The sequence below is a fragment of the Dromiciops gliroides genome, chromosome 4 (genome assembly GCF_019393635.1).
Source record: "Dromiciops gliroides isolate mDroGli1 chromosome 4, mDroGli1.pri, whole genome shotgun sequence".
In the NCBI taxonomy this organism is placed as follows: Eukaryota; Metazoa; Chordata; class Mammalia; order Microbiotheria; family Microbiotheriidae; genus Dromiciops; species Dromiciops gliroides.
Genome location: NC_057864.1, coordinates 99080140 through 99105005, shown reverse-complemented (window position 1 = coordinate 99105005; position 24866 = coordinate 99080140). Strand labels below are relative to the sequence as shown.

At 43.3% G+C, this 24866-nt stretch overlaps 1 protein-coding gene across 5 annotated transcripts in view; it reads left to right on the top strand.

The window, feature by feature from the left end:
- Positions 1–16697, top strand: part of TNNT2 (troponin T2, cardiac type) — a 37108-nt gene extending 20411 nt beyond the window's left edge. For all 5 annotated transcript variants that reach the window (XM_043964620.1, XM_043964624.1, XM_043964622.1 and 2 more), the window contains 10 exons: positions 2221–2254; positions 4926–4986; positions 5535–5651; positions 8369–8446; positions 9546–9656; positions 10604–10612; positions 11585–11694; positions 12385–12475; positions 16083–16123; positions 16415–16697. In XM_043964620.1, coding sequence (XP_043820555.1) covers positions 2221–2254; positions 4926–4986; positions 5535–5651; positions 8369–8446; positions 9546–9656; positions 10604–10612; positions 11585–11694; positions 12385–12475; positions 16083–16123; positions 16415–16460 — 698 coding nt within the window. In that variant the 3' untranslated portion in view covers positions 16461–16697. The remainder of the gene's footprint in view (positions 1–2220; positions 2255–4925; positions 4987–5534; positions 5652–8368; positions 8447–9545; positions 9657–10603; positions 10613–11584; positions 11695–12384; positions 12476–16082; positions 16124–16414) is intronic.
- The last annotated feature ends 8169 nt before the right edge of the window (positions 16698–24866 follow it).

Here is a 24866-nt window from a genome sequence, read left to right as displayed (position 1 = left end):
AAAGGACACTGCATTGGGAGTTAGAAGACTCGGTTCAAATCCTGGTTTTGCTACGGACTAGCTTTGGGACCTTGAACAAGTCATTTCACTTCTCTATGCTCCAATTTCCCCATCTGTAATATGAGAGGGTTGAAGAGAATTTCTTTTTATTTTTTGTTTTTATATTTTAAATGTAATAGTATTTTATTTTTTCCAGTAGCATGTAAAGACAATTTTCAACATTCATTTTTGTAAGATTTTGAGTTTCGAATTTTTCTCCCTCCCTCTCCTCTATCCTCGCTCCCTAAGACAACATGCAATCTGATTTAGACTATACATTACTATCATCTTAAACATATTTCCGCTTTAGTCACATTGTAAAAGAAGAAAGAGAACAGAAGGAAAACCACCACCACAAAAAAGTGAAAATGGTATGCTTCAATCTGCATTCAGACACCGTCAGTTCTTTCTCTGGATGTAAAGAGTTTTTCATCATGAACCTTTTGGAATTTTCTTGGTAGATCAGGAGTTCTTAACCTAGGGTCCACAGGCCAGCCCACTCCCTCAACGGGTTCATGGATAGATTTCAGGGATTCTATGAACTTGGATAGGAAAAAAAATATTTATTTTAACTAATCTTTAACTAAAATTTGTCATTTCCTTCAATTATCTAATTTTTTTTTTGGTGCAGGCCAATGAAGGTTAAGTGACTTCCCCAGGGTCACACAGCTAAGAAGTGTCAAGTGTCTGAGGTCAGATTTGAACTCAGGTCCTCCTGAATCCAGGGCCGGCTCTTTATCCACTCTACCACCTAGCTGTCCCCTCCTTCAATTATCTAAAAGCATTATTCTGAGAAGGGGAGCCCTTGCTTCCCCAGATTGCTCAAAGGATCAGTTGATGATACAAAAACCCTGTGAACTAGATGAGTTCTGAAGTTTCTTTAGCTCATGTGATCCTCTGACTCCTCAAACCCAACCTACCTACAGCATTTCCTAGGGGAACCTAGTCTTACCTTTCCCTTTTAGGTATGAGCAGGTAATAAAGGGGATGGAGACAGGGGACCTAATTTTCCATTGCTTCTCCTCTTCTAGGAATGTTCTAATTGATTAGAGGAGAAAGAGATTTTATCCTCACAATTGCCCTGTGAGGTAGGTGCTTTTATTCCCATTTTACAGATGAGGAAACTGAGGCTGAGGATGATAAAATGACTTATGGTAAGATTTGAACTCAGGTCTTCTTGATTCTAGGGCAGCTAGGTGACATATTGGATAGAGCTCAGGACCTGGACTTAAGAAGATGGTTCTTTGTGAGTTCAAATCTGGCTTCAGGTACTTACTAGCTGGGTGACCCTGGGCAAGGCACTTAACCCTGTTGGCCCCAGTTTCCTCATCTGAAAAATGAAGGAAACTGCCAGATCACTCCAGTATCTTTGCAAAGAAAACTCCAAATGGGGTCACAACGAGTTGGACACACCCGAAACAACTGAACACACACACACTTCCTGACTGATTCCTTGCTGCTTTATAGTCTGGGTATGGGAGAAGCTGAAGCTGTGCTTGAATGTATTCTGATTTTACTCATAATCTATTTTCCTGTCATATATTTATTGTATTCCTTTGATTCTACAGTTGTAAGTAAAGACCATTTACAGTTAGATAATATTTGTGTCACTGATTCCATTAGCCAGGGTTCATATGATTAAAGTGCAATGCCTATCTGGCTCAAAGGTTGGAGGGCAGAGTTCTTCCACTGGGTGGTAGTTGAGCCATATCAAGACAGTAATTGGATACACAGGATAATCACTGCCACCCATAAGTGGAGAGGATCTAGGAGATAGAGATTGCCTACCCTTTGAGATCTATAGAGTTTGGCATCTTCCCTCAGCGCCCTCTGCTGGTGAGTGGAGTGTATAACCACTGAGGTGACTGAGAGATGGCCAAAAACTGAACCCTCATCACTGAAAAAGGATAAAGTGACTGGCTCACAGTGGCCCCTGTTTGCTAAAGAACCATGGTAATGAAAGGAAACATAAATTGGGCCCAACCCCTTCATTTTACACAGGAGTCAACTGAGGCCCACAGAGATGATATTGCTTGCCTGTCATCATAGTTGATAACTGAGCTTTACTCAGAGAGTTTAAGCAACTTTCCAAAGATCGTACAGGTGGTAAGAGTCTGATGCAGGTCAGGACTAGAACCCAAGTCTCCTGACTCATAAGTGTTTTTCCTCTCTCTTCTCTAGATGGCCCAGTGGAAGAATCTAAACCGAAGCCCAAGTGAGTATGAAACCCTTTTGATTGGGTGATACAAGATAGAAGATCGAAGGTCCTGCCCTAAAGATCGGGGAGAGAAAATGTAGATAATTATGACTAGGACTGGTGCAGGGGAGACCAGACAGTGGGAGAAGGGAAAGACTAGATAGTTCTTTCCTGTACCAAGGAAGAGTTAGATCAGGGACCTGCCCTGAAGCTGAGGCTAGAATAGGGAAGAGAGAGCACCTAGGTCAAGCTCAACTAGTATTTCCTTTTTAAAAATAGATTTTATTTTGTTTTTACATAAGCCTAAATCGTCTCCTGTGTCCTTTCTCTCTCCCTCTCATGGATCAAAGAAGTTTTTAATAGAAAAAAGTCAGCAAAACTGATCAATACATTGAAAAAGTTTGACAATATATGTAATGCTCCACACCTATGTCCCCTTCACCCCCTCTTCCAAAACACCACCCTACAAAGAATGGGAGGATGTGTCTTCTCTTATCTCTTCTCTGGGGACAAGCTTGTGTTTTGTCATTCCACAACATCCTTTTTTGTTTTGCGATGATTGTTCTTTCCATTTACATCAATGTAGACATTGTGTATATTGGTTTTTGACTTTAACTCCCTCAGCATCAGTTCATGTAAGTCTTTTCATGTTTCTCTGTATTCATCATTTCTTACAGTACCATAATACTCCATCACATTCATGTACCAAAATTTATTCAATCCATTCCTCAATCAATAGGCATTTACTTTGTTCCCAGTTCTCTGCTACTACAAAAAGTGTAAATGTTTTGCGGTAGATGGAATCTTTCTTTCTTTCTTTCTTTCTTTCTTTCTTTCTTTCTTTTTTTTTTTGCCAATGAGCACCTTTGAGTATATGCCTAGCAGTGGAACTTCTGGATGGAGGATATGAATAGTCATATGAATGAGCATCTTCTCCAGGCTATGTTAGCCTGGATCACAGGGAGGCACACCTGGAGTGGCAGAAGGAGAAGGAGTTATTTGAACACTTCCTAGTGTGAGGATGATATGCAGCAGTGGGGTTCTGCATTAGCCTTCATTCAGTGAGATCAGAGGCTCCACTCTCATTCATCTTTAGAGTTACCTAGAGATGGAATGGAGAGAAGGGAGATAAGGGAGAGAACACATCAGGACAGCTGGAATCTCAACAGCTCCCTAAGTTTCTTTCCATTTCAATGAGATCTTCTGAAAAATCAGTAGAGATTAGTCCTAATTACAATCCTCATTCTTTATAGGGACATTTAGAGCCAGAGGGGGTCTTAGAGATTAGATTCTAGTCCAATCCTATCATTTCACAGATAAAGAAACTGAGGCTCATATAGGTCAAATTCACACAACTAGTAAGTAGCAGAGCTAGGATCTGAACCCACATCTTCTGACTTGAAATCCACTGCTCTTTCCATCATGTCATCCTGCCTTCCTTATGTCTGTGTAACACCATTTTGCTTCCATAAACCTATAATACAGTATCTCTGAGTCCAGCTTGGTTCCTTTACCTCTAAATTGAATTTTTTCTAACTTGATGGCCTCTGAGGTCCCTTTTGGTTCTAACTCTATGAGTTTACGATATTATGACTCTTTCCATTTGTGGTAGTTATGGGGTCTTCTTGGCAAAGATACTGGAGTGGTTTTCTAGTTCCTTCTCCAGCTCATTTTACAGATGGGGAAACTGAGGCAAACGGGGTAAAGTGACTTGTCCAGGGTCACAAAATTTGTAAGTATCTGAGGCTGGATTTGAACTCAGGTCTTCCAGAGTTCAGACCTGGCAGTCTATCCTCTGTGCTACAAGAACACCTTTAAGAAACCTCAAAGTCCTAACTAAGATCTCACTTCCTACAAGAAGCTTTCCTCATCCCCTTATAATTCTGTGCCTTCCCTCTGTTAATTATTGCCTATTTATCTTTATTTATTCTGCTTTGTATATATTTGTTTGTTTGTTGTTTCCCCCATTATACTGTGAGGGCAGGGGTTGTCTTTGCCTCTTTTTGTATTCTCAGCCCTTATCATGGTACCTGGAATATAGTAAGTAGGCACTCAGTAAATCCTTAGTGATTGAGTGATGTCAGAGAACCCTAAACCTCTTCCCTACACTTTGCTTCTGTCACCCCCATTCCATTCCCTTCATCAGAGCTGACCGTAAAGAGCTTATCTAAAAATGAGAGAATTGGACTAAGGTATGTGAGGTCAGTTAATAGGCGTTCATTAAGCACCCCACTGTATGTATGCCAGGCACTGTGCTAAGTACTAGGGAGACAAAAAATGTAAAAAGATGGTCCCTGCTCTCAAAGAGCTCACAATCTAAAGGGGTCTTTTCTAGATCTAAGTCTATGAGCATCTTGGACAGCCTTGCATCCCCCTGATCTCATTGTCCCATCCTCTAAACAAGCAGAAAAATGTCCTGAAGGCTGGGGTCGGAGACACTCCAACCCACATAACTGTCCTGCGGGTAACTAAGAGTTGACCATGGGGGAGGCTTGAGTTTTGGAGAAAGGAAATAGGTCATCTATGCTTCAGGCTCATTCCACCTTCTTTGCTCCTTATTTCCTCAGACTTTAGAGAAATCACACACAGCCCTCTTCTGGCCTTAATTTCTTCATCTATCCTCCTGCTATAAACCCTATGATCCAGATGAGGTTGATCTCCATTAACCCTGTTTCCCTCTTCCTTACAGGCCATTCATGCCCAACCTGATACCGCCAAAGATCCCTGATGGGGAGAGAGTGGATTTTGATGTAAGTATTGAGTCTGCAGAGAGCAGGCCAGAAAGTGAAGTGGACTCTTCTCCATCTGGAAGGAAGGGGCCCTGTATGGGCTGTCCATTTGGGATGATTTCCATGTTCCTCCTCAGAACAGGCAGACCCATGCCCAGACCAGTGAATAGCATCAGGGCTCCTGGCCAACAGCTGTTCTGGACTGTTCTGGGAAAAGGCAGGTTCTTTCATAGGCTACCATCATGCCTGACTGTCTCTTTGGGAGATGTTTCACTCCCCACCATTTCCTGTCCCTGCTACAGACTTGGGAATCCTCACTTAGGACTAGAGGCCCTGTTAGATGGATGTCTGGTGAATTGCATCGAGTGCTGGAGTTGGAGTCAGGAAGACCTGAGTTCAAATCCTCTCTCAAATATTTACCAGCTTTGTGACCCTGAACAAGTCATTTAACCTCTATTGACCTCATCCAACCCATCTACAAAATTGAGGGTTTGGATTGATGATCTTCAAGTTCCCTTCCAACTGTAAATCCCTGAGGCTGTGAGCATGTGGGACATCTCCTCTGACAGGACATCCACCGGAAGCGCATGGAGAAGGACCTGAATGAGCTACAGACGCTGATCGAGGCTCACTTTGAGAATCGAAAGAAGGAAGAGGAGGAGCTGATCTCCTTGAAGGATAGAATCGTAAGTAGAAAATCTCCAGCCCCTAAAGGCTGGGCTTCCAGGCTAGAGCCTTCTTCCTCTGGGTAATCTGTTCAAGTTGTAACAGCCTGCAGCCTAGTATTAGTCATAACACGGCCATGTATGTAAAGCTCTTTATTGTTTACAAAACACTTTCCCCAGAACAACCCAGTGAAGAGGGTGGTCTAAGCATTGCTATTGCCATTTGATGGCCAAGGAAGCTGACTCAGAGAGATTAGGGGACCTGGGTAGTGAGTGTTCACAAATAATAATGAGAGATAGCATTTATATAGAGCCTTAAGGGTTTACAAAGCACTATATATTATATAGAGTATTAGAATATTTAATTATCATTTCATATCACATTATATATTATATAATACCATATGATATTATGTGATAAACAAATATAACATAAATATATAAATACTATGTGACATTATATAATAATATGTGATTATATTGTGTTGTATTATATTTAATAATCTGTATAAATATTCTATATTTTTCCTTTGATCCTTATAACAATCCTATTAGGTAGGTACTATTATTATGCCCATGGTTCATATGAGGAAATTGAGGCAGATCAAGGTTTAAGTGCTATTATGATCTCCATTTTACAGATGAGGAAACTTAAGTGACTTATAGACAGAGAAAGTATAAGCAACGTATCTAGAGACACACAGCTAATAAGCATCCGAGAGGAGATTTGAACCCAGGTTTTCCTACCTCCAAGTCTACCATTCTATCCACCATTCCACCCAGTTGCTAATTAGTAATAGGGACCATCTTTCTGACTCTAAGTCTAGTGTACTTTGTACTCAAATCCAATGACCTGTCAAGGCAAACCTTAAAGTGCTATCTAATTATTAGCTATTACTATTATTTCTCCTCTCTTTGTAGAATCCCCTCCTTGCCCCCACCTCAAAGCTCTCTGCCCATCTCAATCCCATTCTCCCAATGAGTCAATTCTGGAACCTCCCAGACTGACATAAAGGGTAGCCATAACCTAGTCATGATATATAAAGCACAACTTATCGTTTTGTTTTGTTTTTACATGCCTGTAATTTTGCTGATGCAGGGAATGCCTGGTGAGGAAACTCCCTCTACTAGTATAGATCACCAATTGCTCTGCCCCATTTTGTCTTAGAGAGTTTGCTAGGACACAGAGACACCAGAGAACTGGCCCAGGATCACACAAACCAGCAATATTTGACCCAGGCCTTCTGACTCAAAGGATTATTCTCTCTGCTGTTGTATAGATCACATCCAAATTGATTAATTCACACACACACACACACACACACACATACACATAGGCACATGAAAACATGCATGCATGCACATGCATATTATCTATGCTTATAGAATCAATACACTTAGGCTCAGAGATCTAGAAACGACAAGACCCCAGAAGTCATCTTGTACAATTCTCTTGTTTTGCAGATGAGGAAAGTGAGACCTGGTGAGACTAAATGACTTTGCCCAGGTTGCCCACATAGTACTGAGTCAGGATTCAAACTCAAGCCCTGCTAATTTCAAATCTATTATTCTTTCTATGACATCACTTCTATGATTATTTACTGCATAAAGGTCTACCTGGGAATAGCCAAACCTGTGTCTATATGGCTGTCTTTGACTAGTTGTCATGTGTACTGTGCAGCTATTGTTTCTGAGGTCAATTATCAATCTGGAGCTCGGGAGTCTGGAACAAAACTTCAGTAACTTCAACAAGCATTTATTAAGTGTCTGCTGTATACAGAACACTGTGTTTAGGATAGGGGAAGACACAAAGATTAAGGAGGCTAGAGTATCTATTTCATGGCATACACAATCCAGAAGAAGGATGGGATGTTTCTATCAATAATTACCATGCAAAATAGAACATGGGTAATGAACGAGAGAAGTACAAGCCGAGTGTTAGATGAGGCCCAAGATGAGGATTGTTACTGATTGGGGCAGAGATGGGGAATGTGGGGGGAGAATCTAGGAAGGATTCTTGGAGGATCTGGGATTTGAAATGGGTCTTCAAGGATAGCCAAGGTTTCAGCAGGTATGGATGGTGGGTGGAGGGCATTCCAGACATAGAGAACATCATAAGAAAAGGCAACCAGTGTTAGGGACATACATGATCACAGATCAAGAGCTAAAAGGGATCCTTGAGATCATCCATTCCAACCCTCTCATTTTACAAATAAGGAAACCAAGGCCCATAAAGTATTGCCCAAGGTCAAACGAGCATTCAAATGCCAGTAGCAGAGCTGGGATTTGAACCCATGTCTTCTGGGTCCAAATCCAGTGTGCTTTTAGCATGTATGAGAGGCAATGGGTTTTCTAGTTTGGCTGGAGTGGAGTGTATGTGGAGGAGAAATAATAATAATAATAATAATGAGAATGACGTAAAGCTAGAAAGATGACACCAGCTTATGAAGATAATGAATTCTAGGAGAAGGACCTTGGATTTTATGGGCAATAGTGAACGTGAAAGGTTTTTGAGCAGAGGAGTGACACATAAGATCATACATAAAGAAGATGAATTATCAGGCAGTTTGGTCAAGAATTTATTGGAAAGGTGAAAATGAAAGTGAGATCAGACAGAAGCTGTATTGGATTTGCTCCTAGTGTCTTTTTCCAGTGGTTGGTAGTGTTGAGAAGACTGACTCCTCCTCCTTCTCTCTCTCTCCCTCTTTCCACACTGGTCACAATTCTTTTCCTTGCAGGAGAACAGGAGGGCTGAGCGAGCAGAACAGCAGCGCATCCGGAGTGAACGGGAGAAGGAGAGGCAGAACCGTTTGGCAGTGAGTGACCAATAGTTCGCTCATTCATGGTGTTCCTACCACTCATTGCCACCCCCCATTCTCTTTTTGTTTTGTTTTGTCTTGTTTAGTTTTGTGGGGCAATGAGGGTTAAGTGACTTGCCCAAGGTCACACAGGTAGTAAGTGTCAAGTGTCTGAGGCTGGATTTGAACTCAGGTCCTCCTGAATCCAGGGCCGGTGCTTTCTCCACTGTGCCACCTAGCTGCCCCTTCCACGGCTCCCCATTCTACCATCACCCAACCCACAGCAACAACAGAAGGCACACCTTTAATTCATTGTTCCCGATCAGGCCACAATCTTCCATATACAAACACCAATGTCCAAACTCCCTCCTGACTCCAGACAGAAGGAAAATTGGTTATTCCTGATTCTTTCAGGTTTGGGAAAGGAATGAAGCCTCATACCTCCTAGAAGTGAAAGGGGGCCTTAGTCATAATGATGTACTCAAGCTCACACAGTTAGTTAGTAGCAGAGCTGAAACTAGAATCCAGGTCTCCTCACTCTACATCAAGCAATATTTCTACTATATCCCACTAGAAATCAATCAAGTTAGACATTTACTATGTGCCAAGCACTGTACTGGGGACACAAAGAAAGGCAAAAAATCATCTCTGTCCCTGCAGAGCTCACATTCTGATGAGAGAGACAATATGTATTAACTGGGTACATGCATTGCATATGTATGTATGTGTGTATGTATGCATGTGTATATCAGGATGTATGGGTAAAATGACTTAGTTGGAGATTATGTTTTAGAGATAAGGGGTGAACACGGTGGGATAACATAGCTCTTTCCACTGTACTATGTTTGAAAGATTAATGGGATTGGAGTCAGAAGTTACTTACTAATAATATGGCATTGGGCGACTGGTTTAACTAGAATAAATGTGAACATTTGTATTGGTGTTCAAAAATAAATGTTCAGGAACTCCCCCAAACCAGCTGTGGTATTCTGTAAACCATCTCCCCTCCCACCCCATGACAAATGATTCCCCCAAGGACAATGGCTGGTTTCTTCTCCCTGGATTCTCTATTAACTCCTTATTCCACTCCATTCCCTCTAACCATACAACACCACAGGAAGAAAAGGCCCGACGAGAGGAGGAAGAGAACAGAAGGAAGGCTGAAGATGATGCTCGGAAAAAAAAAGCTCTCTCCAACATGATGCACTTTGGTGGTTACATTCAGAAGGTAGGAAGAGCTTGACATGAAGATAGGGGCCCAGTACCTGAGCAGAGCATTAGGAATAAGTGAGGGTATGTCAGCAGCATCCATGAGGAAAGAAGTTTCCATTACACTAGATGGGGTTTAGGTTGGATCCCCAAGAAAAACCTCCCATTTACTGGTTATAAACCTCACACTTTCAAAACCTCTAGGTCTGAGACATCTCCTAAGCATAGAGATCCCTCTCTCAACCCTACAGTGTGTCCAGCCTCCCCAATTCTCTTATAAGCTACTTCTGGCATCTCCTGGGATACTTCTCCCTGTCCAATAGTAGCAAACCAAGACTTCCTCATTGCCCCAAGGATCCCCACCCTCATCATTGGTAGGATGGATAGTAAGACATACTGAAACGCACTGAATAAGACCTCAAATTATACCCCAGCAATAGCACTGCCTCCCCTAAATGGCCACCCAAGGTACCCTCACTTTTTGCTCACTCTTTAATAGGATCTTTAATAACATCTGCTACAGGGCTATGTTTAGGTGCTCCAGGGATTGGGGCAGGTCTTTATCCTGAGTCCCTGATTGATTTGGAACTTGTCCCAATATTCCAACCTATGTGTCTAAGGGAGGGAGAGGCAGTTACCTGTTTTCCACAATGCAATGAAAGGTGTAGGAAAAATTGTCTCTCAAAATTTCAATGCCCACAGCCCCCCAGGGTTAACCCCATCTTGTTCCCCATGCCCCAGTTATAATTCTACTCATTCTCTCTGGAACAGAGAATCCCTGCTCCTGTCCTCCAGAGACTTATGCCATAATAGACAGACAACAGTTAACATTTGCTGCTTTTTCCTTTCCTTCTCTCCCTCTCCTTGTTTCTCTTTTTCTGTTTCTCTCCCCTCCCCCACTCCCCACATCTCCCTTGGGTCTCTGTCTATATGTCTGTCCTTCTCTCTCTTGGTTTCCTGGTCTAGCAAGCTCAGGTAGGTATCAATATTTGATACCATTGAGACTATTGCATAAATCTGGGAAGGTTCCTGTAAGAGGATTCGACGCTGCTGAAGGACCCCACAAGGAGACTAGCAGACAGGGACAGGGTTAGGAATACAAGCGAAGGACTGATGCTTTAGCTTGCTATTGCATTCGATGACCCCTGAGGACCCCTTCTCCTGGAGGGAATGGCTTTCCCATCACTAGACTTCAAGCAGGAGCTGGCTGACCACTTGTCAGAGATACTGTAGAGAAGACCCTTGTTTAGGTACAGGTTGGACAAGGAAATATCTGAGGCTACTTGAAGTTCTGATATTCTGTGATTTAAGGGTTCCAATGCCAATGGGTTATTAAAAGAAAAAGATCGGGGGCAGCTAGGTGGCACAGTGGATAAAGCACCGGCCCTGGATTCAGGAATACCTGAGTTCAAATCTGGCCTCGGACACTTGACACTTACTAGCTGTGTGACCCTGAGCAAGTCACTTAACCCCCATTGCCCCGCAAAAAAAAAAGAAAAAGATCGGGGAGGGTGTGTGTGTGTGTAAAGAGAGAACAGGAGAAGAGAGAAATCTGAGATACAAGAGGGAAGCGGTGGTAATGTCATCATAGATGAAGAGCTGGAAGCATCCTCATCTGATCCAAGCCTCGTTTTACAGAAGAGGAAATGGGGGCTTAGAGCTGTTAAGTGATTTGCCGCCAGCTATACAGGTGGCAGAGGTGGGATTTCAACTCAGGTGCTCTGATTTGAAATCCAGTACTCTTTCCATCCACTGTCCCACACCCCCTCCCTATTCCTCAGGAGGGCCCGCCCTCAGTAACAACTTTCCAGAAAGTACAAGCATCTCCAAGAAGTCCAGGTGTCAACTAGGTCCCGGGGCCTAAGAAAGGGATTAGTGGGGGGGAGGGGAAGACAGTTTCTCCCTTCCCTGACTTCCTCCCTTGGTCTCCCTTCTTCCTCACTCTAGACAGAACGAAAGACTGGGAAAAGGCAGACAGAAAGGGAAAAGAAAAAGAAGATCTTGGCAGAGAGAAGGAAGGTGTTGGCTATTGACCACCTGAATGAAGATCAGCTGAGGTGAGAGGGAGAGGGGACCTGTCTTCAAGGGGAGTCCAAAGCTGGACACTTAGCTAGGGAGGCGCCATTCTCAACAATTACCACTAGAGGGAAGCAGCATCCCATGGATGGCCAAGTATAATCTGTCGAGTGCCCAGTTTGAGGGTTATTTGAGGGTCCATTGACCATTTGAGGTGAAAATATTGACCCCTGCTGATAGTGAAGGTGATCCGAGTGAAGGAGACATGGTGACCCGATGAGCTGAAAAGTTTTCCAAGGTACCACTGGTCACCACAACCAGCTTATGGCAGGTGCTTCCTCCTGGGAGCCTTTCCCTGTTACCCTGCCCCACTCCTAAAGATCCCTAAGAGACATTTTAGAGTTAGCCCAAACCTGGGAGCAGTGGAAGCCATGAGATTCTTAGATTCTTTAATGAGTGCGCCTTTGGACCTTGCTCCCAAAGGACTGGCTCAGCCTTCTGTGATCTCCCAGCAAACCCCCTTGTTGGGCAATGGAGCCTTAGAACTGGAGAAATTCCCAGTATCTCTAGGGATGGGAGGAGTAGCTGGGGGACCTGAGATCAAGAATACAATTGGGTTAAGGGTTGTGGTGAGAATCTTCTTGGTGGCCTGGAACTTTGGTAATGAATCCACAGGAGTGGGCTCAGGGGCTCCATCACTCTGACCTATCTTCTACTTTCCTCCATCACAGGGAGAAAGCTAAGGATCTATGGAAAACCATCTACAATCTGGAAGCAGAGAAGTTTGACCTACAGGAGAGGTTCAAGCAACAGAAATATGAAGTAAGAGAATTACATTCCTCCCTCTTCTTATCATGTCTTCTGCTGTCCTGACTGATTCTCTTAGTTCCCAATATGCCTCACTCCTTCTAGTTGCTCCTCAACACCTCTCCATTTGGTGACCCCCTAATTACCCCAATCCAGTCCTCCTGTTTCTGCTTGGAAATCCTTGGAAGTCCTTCTGCTTTCCTTCAGTTTCCTAGTCACTCCTTACTATCACTTACAAGAGTGTTGTTGTTGTTTGCCCTTCACTGATAAAGAGGCCCATGACATTGGGAGGTGATGTCATGACTTGATCTGAATTGGATTTAAGTGAGGGAGGGCTGTGCAAGGTCACCAACCTCACTCTCTCCTCCAGAACCATCTGGGTCCAGCAGCAAGATAGAGATCAGGACGACTGGAGATGGCCCAGGATGTTTGAGTAAATTGGGGTTAAGGGACTTTCCCAGGGTCACAAAGTTAGTAAGTGTCTGAGAGGAGATTTAAACTCAGCTCCTCCCTACTTCAGGGTGCGTGCTCTATCTGCTACACTATCTAGCTGTCCCAATAAGAGTGATATAGTGAAAAGAACACTGACCTGCGAGTCAGGAAATGTATTTTTGAGTTTCAACTCTACCAGGAGCTGTAAAGACTTCTCTGGACCTCAGTTTTATTATCTACAAAATGGGGCAAATTATCCTCGTCTTTTCTAATTCCCAGGGTTTTTGTAAGGATCAAGTGAGGTCAGAGTATGTAAAGGATTTGCAAAGTCTAAAGTACAATATATATATAAGGTATTAGTGTCATTCTTTTCTTGCCAAAGCCTTGATTAAATACTTAATTATTCCCTGGGCTGAAGTTGGGTGATACCCAAGAAGAATTCAGTAAATGGGGCCACTGCCCTCTTCAACTGAGGCTTAACTTGCACTGACAGGCACACGTACACACACATGTGATTTCAGAACTTCCACCCAGCAGAAGAGAAAAATTAAGGCAGTGAAGAATGACTAGAAAGTGGCATGTCTCAAATAGGGGATGAAGTCAAATGCATGTTAAAGATGACATGTTGTGAATCACTGCTACTAACTGTGCAAGGAGTTGGAGTTTCCTTCTGGCTATGGCCTTGGGAATATAGTTCTGATCCCCACAACCAGTGGGGGCAGTATAGGCTCAGTTCATCCACTCCTTGGCCGAAATGCCCTCCTCTCTAAAATGGGGAATTGGACTAGTTGACTTGTCAGGCCACTTTGCAGCATTAACATTCTATGTCACTGTCTCCCCTTGAATGCTGGTGAACGCTTTGAATGAACCAGGGTGTTCCCACTGCTCCTATTAATCAACAAATTAACAAGGGTCTACTATGTACCAGTCAGTGTGCTAGCTGACTAGGGTACAAAGACAGAAGTGGGACAGTCTCTTCTCATAAGGAGTTTACATTTTTATCAGAGGAAATATGCACATATAAGTACATACAAATCTATCCAATAATTTTTTTTCAGGGAAAGCCTCTAGAGTTTGGAGGATCAGGAAAGGTTTGATATAGAAGGCAGCCTTTGTGCTAAACTGTGAAAGAAACTAGGGATTCCCAGAAGTCAAAGTAAAGAATAGGCTTTGTGCTGCTGATCTCAAGAAATTTCCCAGACACCCGAGTCCTTCTGAGTTCTTGGGGTCAGACAACCCAAGAACCCACTCCTCTTATCACTCCCCCACACTTCTAACCTCTGAGAACTTTGTGTTGACACACTTAGAAGCTTCTCCATCGAGTAAACCATGTTGGTACAATGGTATATGCTAAAGCCAGCTCCAACTGCTGACATGATTGTTAAATTTTTCTATGTGAACATTCACACTTTGGAAATTGATAAACACTACAAATTTGGGCTTGATTTTTTGATTATCTGGATGTAAGGAAATGATGGAGAAAATGCCAATAATGCAGATTAAATTTAACAGTGTGTCCTACATACCATTATTTTAAATGGACAGCCGATTGTTAAATATTTACCAGTATGCCCCTGATACAGGCTCATCATTAGATCCCTGTTTTGGGGCCTGATGCTATACTGTAATCCTGGAGTATGAAGATGGAAAAAACCAGATACCCTTCCCTGGGCTCAGGGTGGCCCCAGAATCCTACCCTTCATACCTGGTTGAATTCTTGCAGTATAACACAGCACTTAGTAAATGTCCACTGTATACAGAGAACTGCATAATGTTTATTGAGGGAGAAACAAAGTTCATTTAAGATTTGTTCCTTGCCCTCAAGAAACTTAAAGTCTAGAAGGGGGCTTAGATGCCAACTCAGCCAAAATTCACATCACATGATAAGTGTATTACACGGTTACAAAATCAAGGGCTATATAGGTCTGAGGGAAAGGGAGGGAGTGGCATTTAAATGGGAATTTGAAAAAGGGTTTAAAGTTCAGTGGGTAAAGGTGTGCAAGGAGGTTTGACTCTGGCTTCTGCCTAGCTATGTGACCCTGGGCAAGACATCTAAGTAGCTTCTCTAAGCCTAATTTTCCTCATCTGTAAAAGTGAGGATAATAACATGTATTGGACCTACCCTCCTCAATGGAATTGTTGTATGAAATCAGGGAATTTATGTAAATACCACCCCCTTCCCCCAATGGATCTGGGATCGCTTAGATGTAGGAAGATGCATATCCCCTGCAACAAGGTCGATTGTGGCTGAAACTCTATGGTTCTTTTTTTTTTTCTTTTTTTGCAGGGCAATGAGGGTTAAGTGACTTGCCCAGGGTCACACAGCTAGTGAGTGTCAAGTGTCTGAAGCCAGATTTGAACTCAGATCCTCCTGAATCCAGGGTTGGCGCTTTATCCACTGCACCACCTAGCTGCTTCCTCTATGGTTCCTTTTCATGTCCCTTTTAAGTTTGCCAAAACAAATCCACTTAAAATATAACCTGCTTAAACTTTAAAGTACTAATATACCTGTGAACTATTGTTGTCATTCTATTCAATTCAATCAGTATTTATTAATGGACTGTACCAGTAGTGTCAGGGGATGAAAAGACAAAGACTAAATAAAATAGTCCCTGACTTCAAGGAGCTTCCGTTCCATTGGCCCGAAGGAGGACAATTACCCAATGTATACAAAGTAAATCGTTGTGCTAATCTATATGACCCTGGACAAGTTACTTAACTCCTCACATCTTCAGGCAGCTCTCTAGGACTGTCAGTGAAGTTCTCCATTGAGGAAGGGAGTTCCCACTTCAAAGAAATCCTAAGTGCTCCTGGACCTTCAGAACAGACTAAGCAAAAATTTTGAGGCAGAGTAGTGAAGACCAAGTCTGGGGAGTCCAGAGGATTGTTTAAGTTGATGAAGTATAGAGTGCGTTTAGGGAAGTAACATGAGATTAGGTCCAAAAAAAGCAGGATAGTGACAAACTGAGGGTGGCTTTGAATGCCAGGCAGAGGAATCTGAACTTTAATGAGGAGGCAATACAAGACAATGAAGATATGGGCATTCGGGATCACCTTCTAGTCTATTCTCTCTTCCATTGGGCCATGCTCTGTCCTGTTCCTGGGCTTTCCTGGTCCCATGGCTCTGACCTTTGGGCTCAGGCAACCCAGCTCAGGCAACTCCGCTCACCCAACCCTATTTCTCTTACAGATTAATGTTCTCCGAAACAGGATCAATGATAACCAGAAAGTGTAAGTGTCTACTGCCCTGCCTCCCCACCCTTCTGCCTAATCTGCTCTGTATGATTCCTTTCTTCCTTCTTCTTGGTCCACACTCTTCTCTTATTGCCTCCCCCCCTACAAAGCTCTTTCTGGTTTCTTTCACCTTACCCTCTTTCCCCCTCAATGTAGCCTCTCTAACCCTTATTCCCCCTTCCTTAGGACCAATCTTCCTCCTCTGCCTCCCTGCCTCTGCTTCCCAACCACATGTCTGATGAAACTCACTCAAGCTCCTTCTCTGTCTGAGTCTTGCTTTCCTTGCAGCTCCAAGACCCGAGGGAAGGCCAAAGTCACTGGTCGGTGGAAATAGAAGAGGGTCAGAGAATCTCAATGGCATGGATGTTACAAGGGCCCTTGGAGGCCCAGCTTCTTCAGTGATGAATCCGCTAGATGTTTCTCTATTCCTCTGTGGTATCGCAGCCCCACCCACTTTGTCGCCAGTTCCTTTGGTCCACTCTGGAGACCAGAGAGAGCTTTGAACTTGTATGCACAGAGCTAGCCCAAATAAATGGCTATTTCCCCTTCCCCAGATAGACACCCACACATAGGGCCTCCAATAAAAATCATCACACACTAAACAGCATCTTTATCACTTCTGCTGTTTCACAAGGAGAGAAATCGAGTGTAAAAACCCATTCTCTACAATTCTGACACAAGTCAAGTCAATGCAGAACCTCAAATTCAGTAGAAAGTAACAAATGTTTGAAAGCTATTGTTTGCAAGGTAGGTTGATATCATGGATAGAGAGCTGGCCTTAGAGTAAGGAAGAGCTGGGTTCAGATTCTCCCTCTGACTCATATGAACTCTGGGACTCTGGACAGGTCACACAATGTCTTACTGCCTCCACTCAGCTAAGACCATACATTGCAGAGTGATTGCTGATCCGCGTTGGTGTACAGGATTTCCTTACCAGGTATTTTCCTGTACTGATGACATCACAGGTGCGGATTAAAAATAAAAGCAAGGCTCCAGGTACCAGGTACCAGGTCCAGGGGTGACAACGATGAAGAATGACACAATCTCTGCCCTGAAGGAACTTGCAGTCTAATAGAAAGGCATAAATAAGATATGTACACAAATAAACATGATGCAGGGAAAAATGTGAAAGAACCTAAGTACAAAGGGTTTAGACAGAATACTCTGAACAGATTTCAGAGACATAGATCACCTTCAATTGGGAGGATCAGGAAGGACAAGGTGTGTGAGTTGAGTCTTGAAGGCAGAGAAAGATTTCAATAAGCAGAGATGTGCATAGGGGATGGTTTACAGAGAGGCCATTATGATAGTCCAGGCAAAAGGTAATGAAGTAGGGCCTGGTGGCAACTGTAGTGGAAAGACTGGAATCATCAGATGTTGTGGAGATAGTGTCCACAGAACTAGCAGCTGATTGGATATCAGGTCCAAGGGGGAGGGAAGAGTGAAAGGTTTTACCAAGATCTCAAGCCTGCTTAACTGGGAGGATGGTGATGCCATAGGGAGGATACCAGGGAGGAGGCTTAGGGAAGACTCAAAAATCACTTATTAAGCACTTTTTAAAGCGCTTTGTACCTGGGAATGCTCTGGGCTCTGGTGGCACAAAGACAAAAGCAAAACTTTCTCTGTTTTCAGGGAGTTTGTATTCTATAAGAGGAGAAAATGTGAACACATGTGAGCAGACAGTAAATATACATGAAGTCAATGCAAGGTAGTATTGAGCCATGGTTTTTGTTGTGGGCCTGACCTACTGAGCTTGAGGTCCTGGGTGGACATTCAAGGGGGAATGTTTAGTAGTCAGGTAGCTTATAGGGATGGCACTTGGGAAAAAGGTGTAGCCTAGGAAGACACTTTTTCAGCCTCTGGGGACCCTCTATCTCCTCTTCTTTGCTTCTTTCCTCTGTCTCTCTGTCTCTCCTTCTTTCCTTCTTTCCTTCCTTCCTCCCTCCCTCCCTTCCTTTCTTTCTTCCTCCCTTCTTCCCTTTTATTCTTCTTCCCTTCCTCCCTCCTTCCCTTCCTTTCTTGCTACCTCCCTCCATTCTTACTTCCTTTTTTCCTCCCTCCCTTCCTCCCTTCCTTTCTTCCTCCCTCCCTTCCTTTTTTCCCTCCCTCCCTTCCTCCCTTTCTTACTTCCTTTTTTCCTCCCTCCCTCCCTTCCTCCCTCCCTTCCTCCCTTTCTTACTTTTTTCCTCCCTCCCTCCCTTCCTTTCTCCCCCCTTCCCTTCCTCCCTTCCTTCTCTCCTCCTTCCCCCTCCCTTTCTTCCTCCCTCTCTCCCTTCCTTCCTTCTCTCCTTCTTCCCTTCCTTTCCTCCCACCTTCCTTCTCTACCACCCTTTATCCCATACATAACATACACAAAGCCAACACAGGGCTTCAGGGGAAATGAAGTATGTTTTCCCCAGCCTGAAAAGTGATCTAATCTGATATTCTTCCCACCCAGGGCAGAAAAACTAAGGAATAACAAATTCAGCTGCAGGGGATTATCATTTTAGTCTCTCGTGAGTCACTAAGGGTAGCAAACACTATGGAATGGGTTGTAAATTGGGGACTGTGGATTTTCTCAGCAGTGAGTCATGAGAGGGGAACAACGGAGGGCCTCCTTAGTATCAGTCTTGGTTTTCATTCCTGTCCAAGGGCTGCGACTCAGGAATCTCTGGGCAAGTTGGGAGGGGAGGGAAGGAGAGATAATTGTACCAGACAACCTTCCATCTCCTGTCTACAGAAAGTTCTCTGGGCTTTCTCATTTGCCCTCCATTCCCAACTCCTATAGTTCAGTCAGAAGCCCTGGAATCTTTGGGTTGAAGAGGATAAATAGTATGCCTGGGTAGATGCTAAGAGATCAGTTTTTATGGTAAATAGGGTTGATGGAAAGAGAAGTCAGGTAAGGAGGGGAAGAGGAGGCAAGAGGATGAGTATGGTGGTGGTTTAGGAGGGAGACAGCAGGATTGGGTTGAGGGAGAAAAGCTGTCCACCAGTTTCCTTTACTATCAAACCTTGGTGTTGGAGCTGAAAGGGGTGTGAGAAATTATCTTATCCAATCCTCCCACTTTATAGATGAGGAAACTGAGGCCCATGGGTGGGGGAATGGCTTTTCCAAAGGCAAAGCAGGTAATTAACAGAACCAAGTTAGAACCAAGAGTTCATAGAACCAAGGTTAAAACCTAGACCTCCTGATTCCATTGCATTTTGCTGCAAATAACAAAGTGGTGAGGGTGTGAGAGTGGGAGGGGGCCAGAACTTGACTGTTTTCTGTTTCAAAGAATATCTACTCCACAGGATCCTGAAGGATTCTAATGAGGGGAGGACAGTGAGGAGTCTTCAGTGGATGGTTAACTGTGCCTGTTTTGGCACTCTCTCTTCCCATCAGGTGGTGCTACCTGACCTGGTGTAGGGCATGAGTTTCCCATTCTCCCCAACCCCCACTTTGGGCATATTTTCCAGAGCCCAGCCCCAAGTAGCTCCCAGCATTGTCTCTGCATTCACCTGTCAGCTCTCCTGTGCACCACCCTGGCCCTTTCCCAGCCCTGCCCTAGCCTGGGTGGGACAGCTGAGTCAGCTCAAAGTTCCTTCTTTCCAGGGTGGGCAGCTTCCTTCCTTCCTCCCTTCTTCCCTTTTTCAGTCCTGGTTGGAAACCCTACGAAACTATAATCTTCCCTTCTCACTGTGTAAACCAGGATGGAAGAAAGTGAGGAAGCCCAGTAGGCAGAGTAGAAATAACAAGAATATGACACTTGAATTCTCCTCCACCCCAATTCTTGTGCCTTAGTTTTCAGACTGATAAACTGAAACAGTGAAGTTTAGTTATCACCTTCCCATGGTAGCCTAGGCTGGGATCCTTTCTCCTCTTCCTGGTCTCCCACCCCCACCCCACAGAGGTTAAGACATCCATCATCCTGTCTTGAACAGACGAGCATCTGCTCTCTTCTTTAAGGTATCCAGAGAGATTCTGCAACATTCTTCACTTTCTTATTCTAAGGTTTCAAAACTCTTCCTCTACTCTGTAAGCAGGATCCTCCTTATTCTATTGCCTATTGATTTTTATCACCTCTGGCATTTATGCTCCAGTCCCTTGGTCAAGGCAGACAGAGGAACATTTCGAGCTCCCTAGTCATGATGCCCAGAAAAACCTCATCTTGCTTTATCTTCAGGGTTTGAGGGGGATTTCCTGGTCCTGGCTCAGTAAGTAGGCCATGTAGTTGGTAGAAACATTAAGGGTTAAGTTGGGTGTTTCCCCACCAGCTTACTCAGGCTCCTGTAGATAACTGAGTCTGGGGAGGCAGGTCCCATCCCATCCCACTTACTAACACAGCTTCCAGCAGCAGTAGCAGAGAGTCAGTGTGAAATTTTGTTTGTGGGGGAAGGCAGGGTCTGTAAGGGTATGTTTGGGGGAACTGGAAGATAGTCTGGGAGTCCCAGCTGCCTTCTCCTCCACCAGGAGCCAGTGAAACTGCAAACAATACTAGCTCAGGTCTGAAAGAAGCATCCAGGTAGGCTGGCTAAGTGCCTTGGCTGACAAGCTGTAATCCCCCAGTGCCCTGGACAATATCTCTGGGGAGCAAGAGGAAGATAAGTAGGTGTGCTTGTCCTTCTACGTGGAGATAAACACACAAAGAAATTCCCAGACACATGCACACACATACCCAAACTGAGACACCAGAGCTATATCTCACAATGTTCACATTACTCTAGTGCCTTGTAAATTACAAAGTGTTTTTCTCAGCACAAACAAGTGAAGTACAAGATGATAATAATGACTGAAATTTACATAATGCTTCAAGGCTTTTAAAGCATCTTTCTCATAACTCAACAAGGCAGTGAATGTGATTGTGGTTATTTCCTTTTTACAGAGGGGGAAACTGAGGTTCAGGGAAGTTCCATGGCTTGCCCATAGTCACACAGCTGTGAAGTGGAGAGCTGGGATTTAGAGTAATGAGATTATAGCTCTAGAACCAGAAGGTATTATAGAGACCATATACCTCATTTTTAGGTGGGAGACAGAGGCTCAGAAAGGTTAAGTGACTTGCCTAGCTCATGAGGCGGTAAGTAGCAGAGGTAGAATTTGAACCCAGGTATTGGGTCTTCATCATAATAGCACCACCACCACCACTGCCACCACCACATTTATATATCTCTTACTATGTGCCAGGCACTTTCTTTCATTCAAGCAAGATTGTAGTTAATATTATTTTCTTGCCAGACCTGTGATCTTATCACCATAGAAAACTGCTGATATGGAAATTCCTGATACCAATATAGAAGAGCAACTGCTTTGTAATATAAGGTTTTAGAGAATTTCCTTGGGGCACTGAGAGAGGTTAGATGACTTGTCTAGGGTCACACAGCTAGGACTGTCTCTAGGACTAGCCATCTGTCCACAAGACTGAGTTGTCTCTCAGTAGATATTTATATAATGAATTTGAAGTTTACAAATAGCCTTACATTCATTATCTCATCTGATCCTTACAGTAGCCCTGGAAGGTATGTGCACCAGATATTGTCATCCCTATTTTATAGATGAGAAAACTGAGGTTCATATAGATGAAGTGACACCTCAAGGTCACATTAGCTAAGAAGTGTTTGAGATGGAAAGCCCAGCTTTTCCCACTATACGAGGCTACTTATTATCCCCATATTGCAGATGTAAAGACTTTTCTTCAGAGAAGTTAGGTGGCTTGACTCATGGTCGCAAAGCCAATAAGTATCAGAAGAAAGGTTTGAGTTCAAGTCTTTCCTGACTGCAAGTCAAGTGCTCTTTTTACTATCACAAGCTGCCACATTATTCCCATTATAGTGGTGAGGAAATTGAGGCTTAGAAAGAAGTGACTTATCCACAGTCAAATATGTAGTAAGTGGGAACATCTTCAATGGAACCCAGGTCCTTCTCTTCCAAATTTAGCAGACTTAGCTATATACATCTCCTGTTACAAAAGTCAGTACATACTTGATGAGTTGTATCTAGAAAACATACTAGGATACAAATAATCTTTTATACGCATGTATTTCTCCCCTATGCATGCCTTGCCATTGGGCCCAGATGACTCTGGAGGAGAGAGTGAGGTTGGTAACTTTGCGCAGTCTGGCCTCACTTATGTCCAATTCAGTGCCAGTCATAACATCACCTCCCAATGCCATGGTCCTCTTCGAGAATGAAGGACAAACAATAACACACAGACAGAGGAAGAAGGTTGTAGTAGTTAGAAATCTGGACTTGGAGTCAAGAAGACCTGGGTTCAAATCCTGTCACAGACACTCACTAGACCTTGGACTTAAGCTCTCTGGGCAAGTTTCCTTATTTGTAAAGTTGTGGGATTGGATTAGATGACCTCTAAGATCCCTTGCAATTCTAAATCTATGATTTTACCAACATCTATGGACTCACTCCCCCGACTTTCCCTATTCTTTCCCAACTCTGTCTTTTTGTCTGTCCCATGACCCAAGTAGACTTTGTCTTGGACAGGATCTAGCCCACTCCCACATCTTCCTGCTCTGTATATTGGAGTACCCTAGGCAGTGGAGAACTCTGCCTGCCAGGCTATTCTGGATACTATATGGGAGATAGTGACTTCTACCATAATCTGACCATTGGCATCATGGGAATGGAGAATGTCTAAGAGAAAGACCTAACCTAAATCCTGGAATAAGGAGAAGACAAACCTAGGTCAGATGTGAGATTCTTTGCACATAGTCTCCGCCCTCCAGCAGGCTGAGTCCAAAAACCTACCCAAGGCTAGTATTTGGGTTTTATTTTGTTTCTTTACAGCAATTTTTCTAGGAACTTCTCCTCCCCATTCCTGCATTGATTCTGCCTAGGACAAAAGTACACAGGGATTACAGTCCCTCCCTCTCTCCCTCTTCTTGAAGCTTTGTTTTGGGAATGAGATATGAAAAAGCCTTCAGGCGCCCAGAGGGGGCCCTTCCTGGGAGAACTAGGCACGTCTGTATACGTGTGGGGCATGTGTATGTGTATGGTATGCATTTATTGGGTGTGTTCGCTATTTGGGGGGCCCAGGAGGCTGTTCAGACTGGCTCTAAGATTGACTCTGAACTAATCAATCAGCATTTATTAAATGCCTACTATGTGCCAGGCACTGTTCTAGGTAGTGAGTATCTAGCTGCCAGGTATGACCTTGGGCAAATCACTCAACCCCACTGAGTCTACTAATCTCCCCCTTGAAAATCAACTCTTCCCTATGGATCCCTGCCAGCCCTGTCATGAGCAGGAATGATGGTGGATGGGAAGAGAAAACCATAAATAAATGCAGAGTGATCATGATTACAATTATTATTGCATTGGAAGCAAAAGAAATCTCTTTTAACTTTTTCCTATTCCTTCCATATGTTACTAACATGCAGTCCTCTTCACCTCCACCCTAGCCCCAACCATATGCCCATTTCTCTATATTTTGGGGATTTTTTACTTGTATATATCACTCCCAGTTGAGTAAAAGCCCCTTAAGAAGTTTTGGATTTGTCTTTGCATGCCCTTCACCTTGTGTAGGGCCAGCACCTATGATTTCCTTAGCATGAAGATCGTTCAGCAAGACAGTTTCCCCTTCCCAATGGGGATTAGTAATTGTTTTTCCATTCATAGTCCTGGGGAATTAAAAGATGTTTGTTGATTAAATAAATGAATTCTCACTATTCTGTAACACAAAATATTCACACACAAACACATCGTTCCAACACCCCTAAGTGTCCAAAAGGCAGGACCTGAGCTAAAGATACACACCTTCTCTAAGCAAGCTGACAAACTACTGGAGGTGCCAGGTCTTTAAGCAGACTAGACTAAGATATGCTTTCTAAATCATCTGGCAAGTGAATATCCAGTAAGATAAGGTACATGGAAAGGGCAGTAAAAATGTCCTCTATTGAGAACTCCATAATGGTGTGACAGAATTTAAGTTTAGATCAACACCCTATAGTCGATACCATAACAAACTCAAAATGGTTGTGTGGTTTGGTTACTAAAGATCCTATCTTGGGGCAGCTAGGTGGCACAGTGGATAAAGCACTAGCTCTGGATTCAGGAGGACCTGAGTTAAAATTCAGCCTCAGACACTTGATACTAGATGTGAGAACTTAGGCAAGTCACTTAACCCTCATTGCCCCACAAAACAAATACCAGGAAAAGATCATGGCTTTTTTTTTTTAATTAGAAAAGAACTGGAACAAGAACCTTTCAAAGTTATGGTGAGGAGGTAAGACCTTAACTAAACTGAAACCTGGGACAGAGGTGATCATAAAAGATAAAATAAATAACTTGGGATACATGAAGTTAAAAGACTTTTGCACAAATAAAATTGGCCATTAGGATGAAGGGAAACAAGTGAGAAAAAAATCTTTAAGGTAAGTACCTCTAAAAAGGGTAGGATATCAAGACATATAGGACTAGGAAATATATATAATGCCAGACACTTGACACTTCCTAGCTGTGTGACACTGGGCAAGTCACTTAACCCTCATTGCCCCCATCAAAAAAAATTTTTTTTAAAAGAAATATATAAAATGAAAAGACATTCCTCAATCAACAAATGGTCAGAAGGACGCGAACAAAAAGTTTTCAAAATAAGAATTACAAATTATCAGCTGTCATATGGAAGAATGATCCAAATCACTGATATTAAAAAAATTTAAATCTGAGCAATTCTGAAGTTTTACCTCATACACATCACATTAGAAAAAGTGACCAAAAGTGAGAGTAGTTATAGTTGGAGAGGTTGAAGAAAGTTAGGCACTTTAAGGC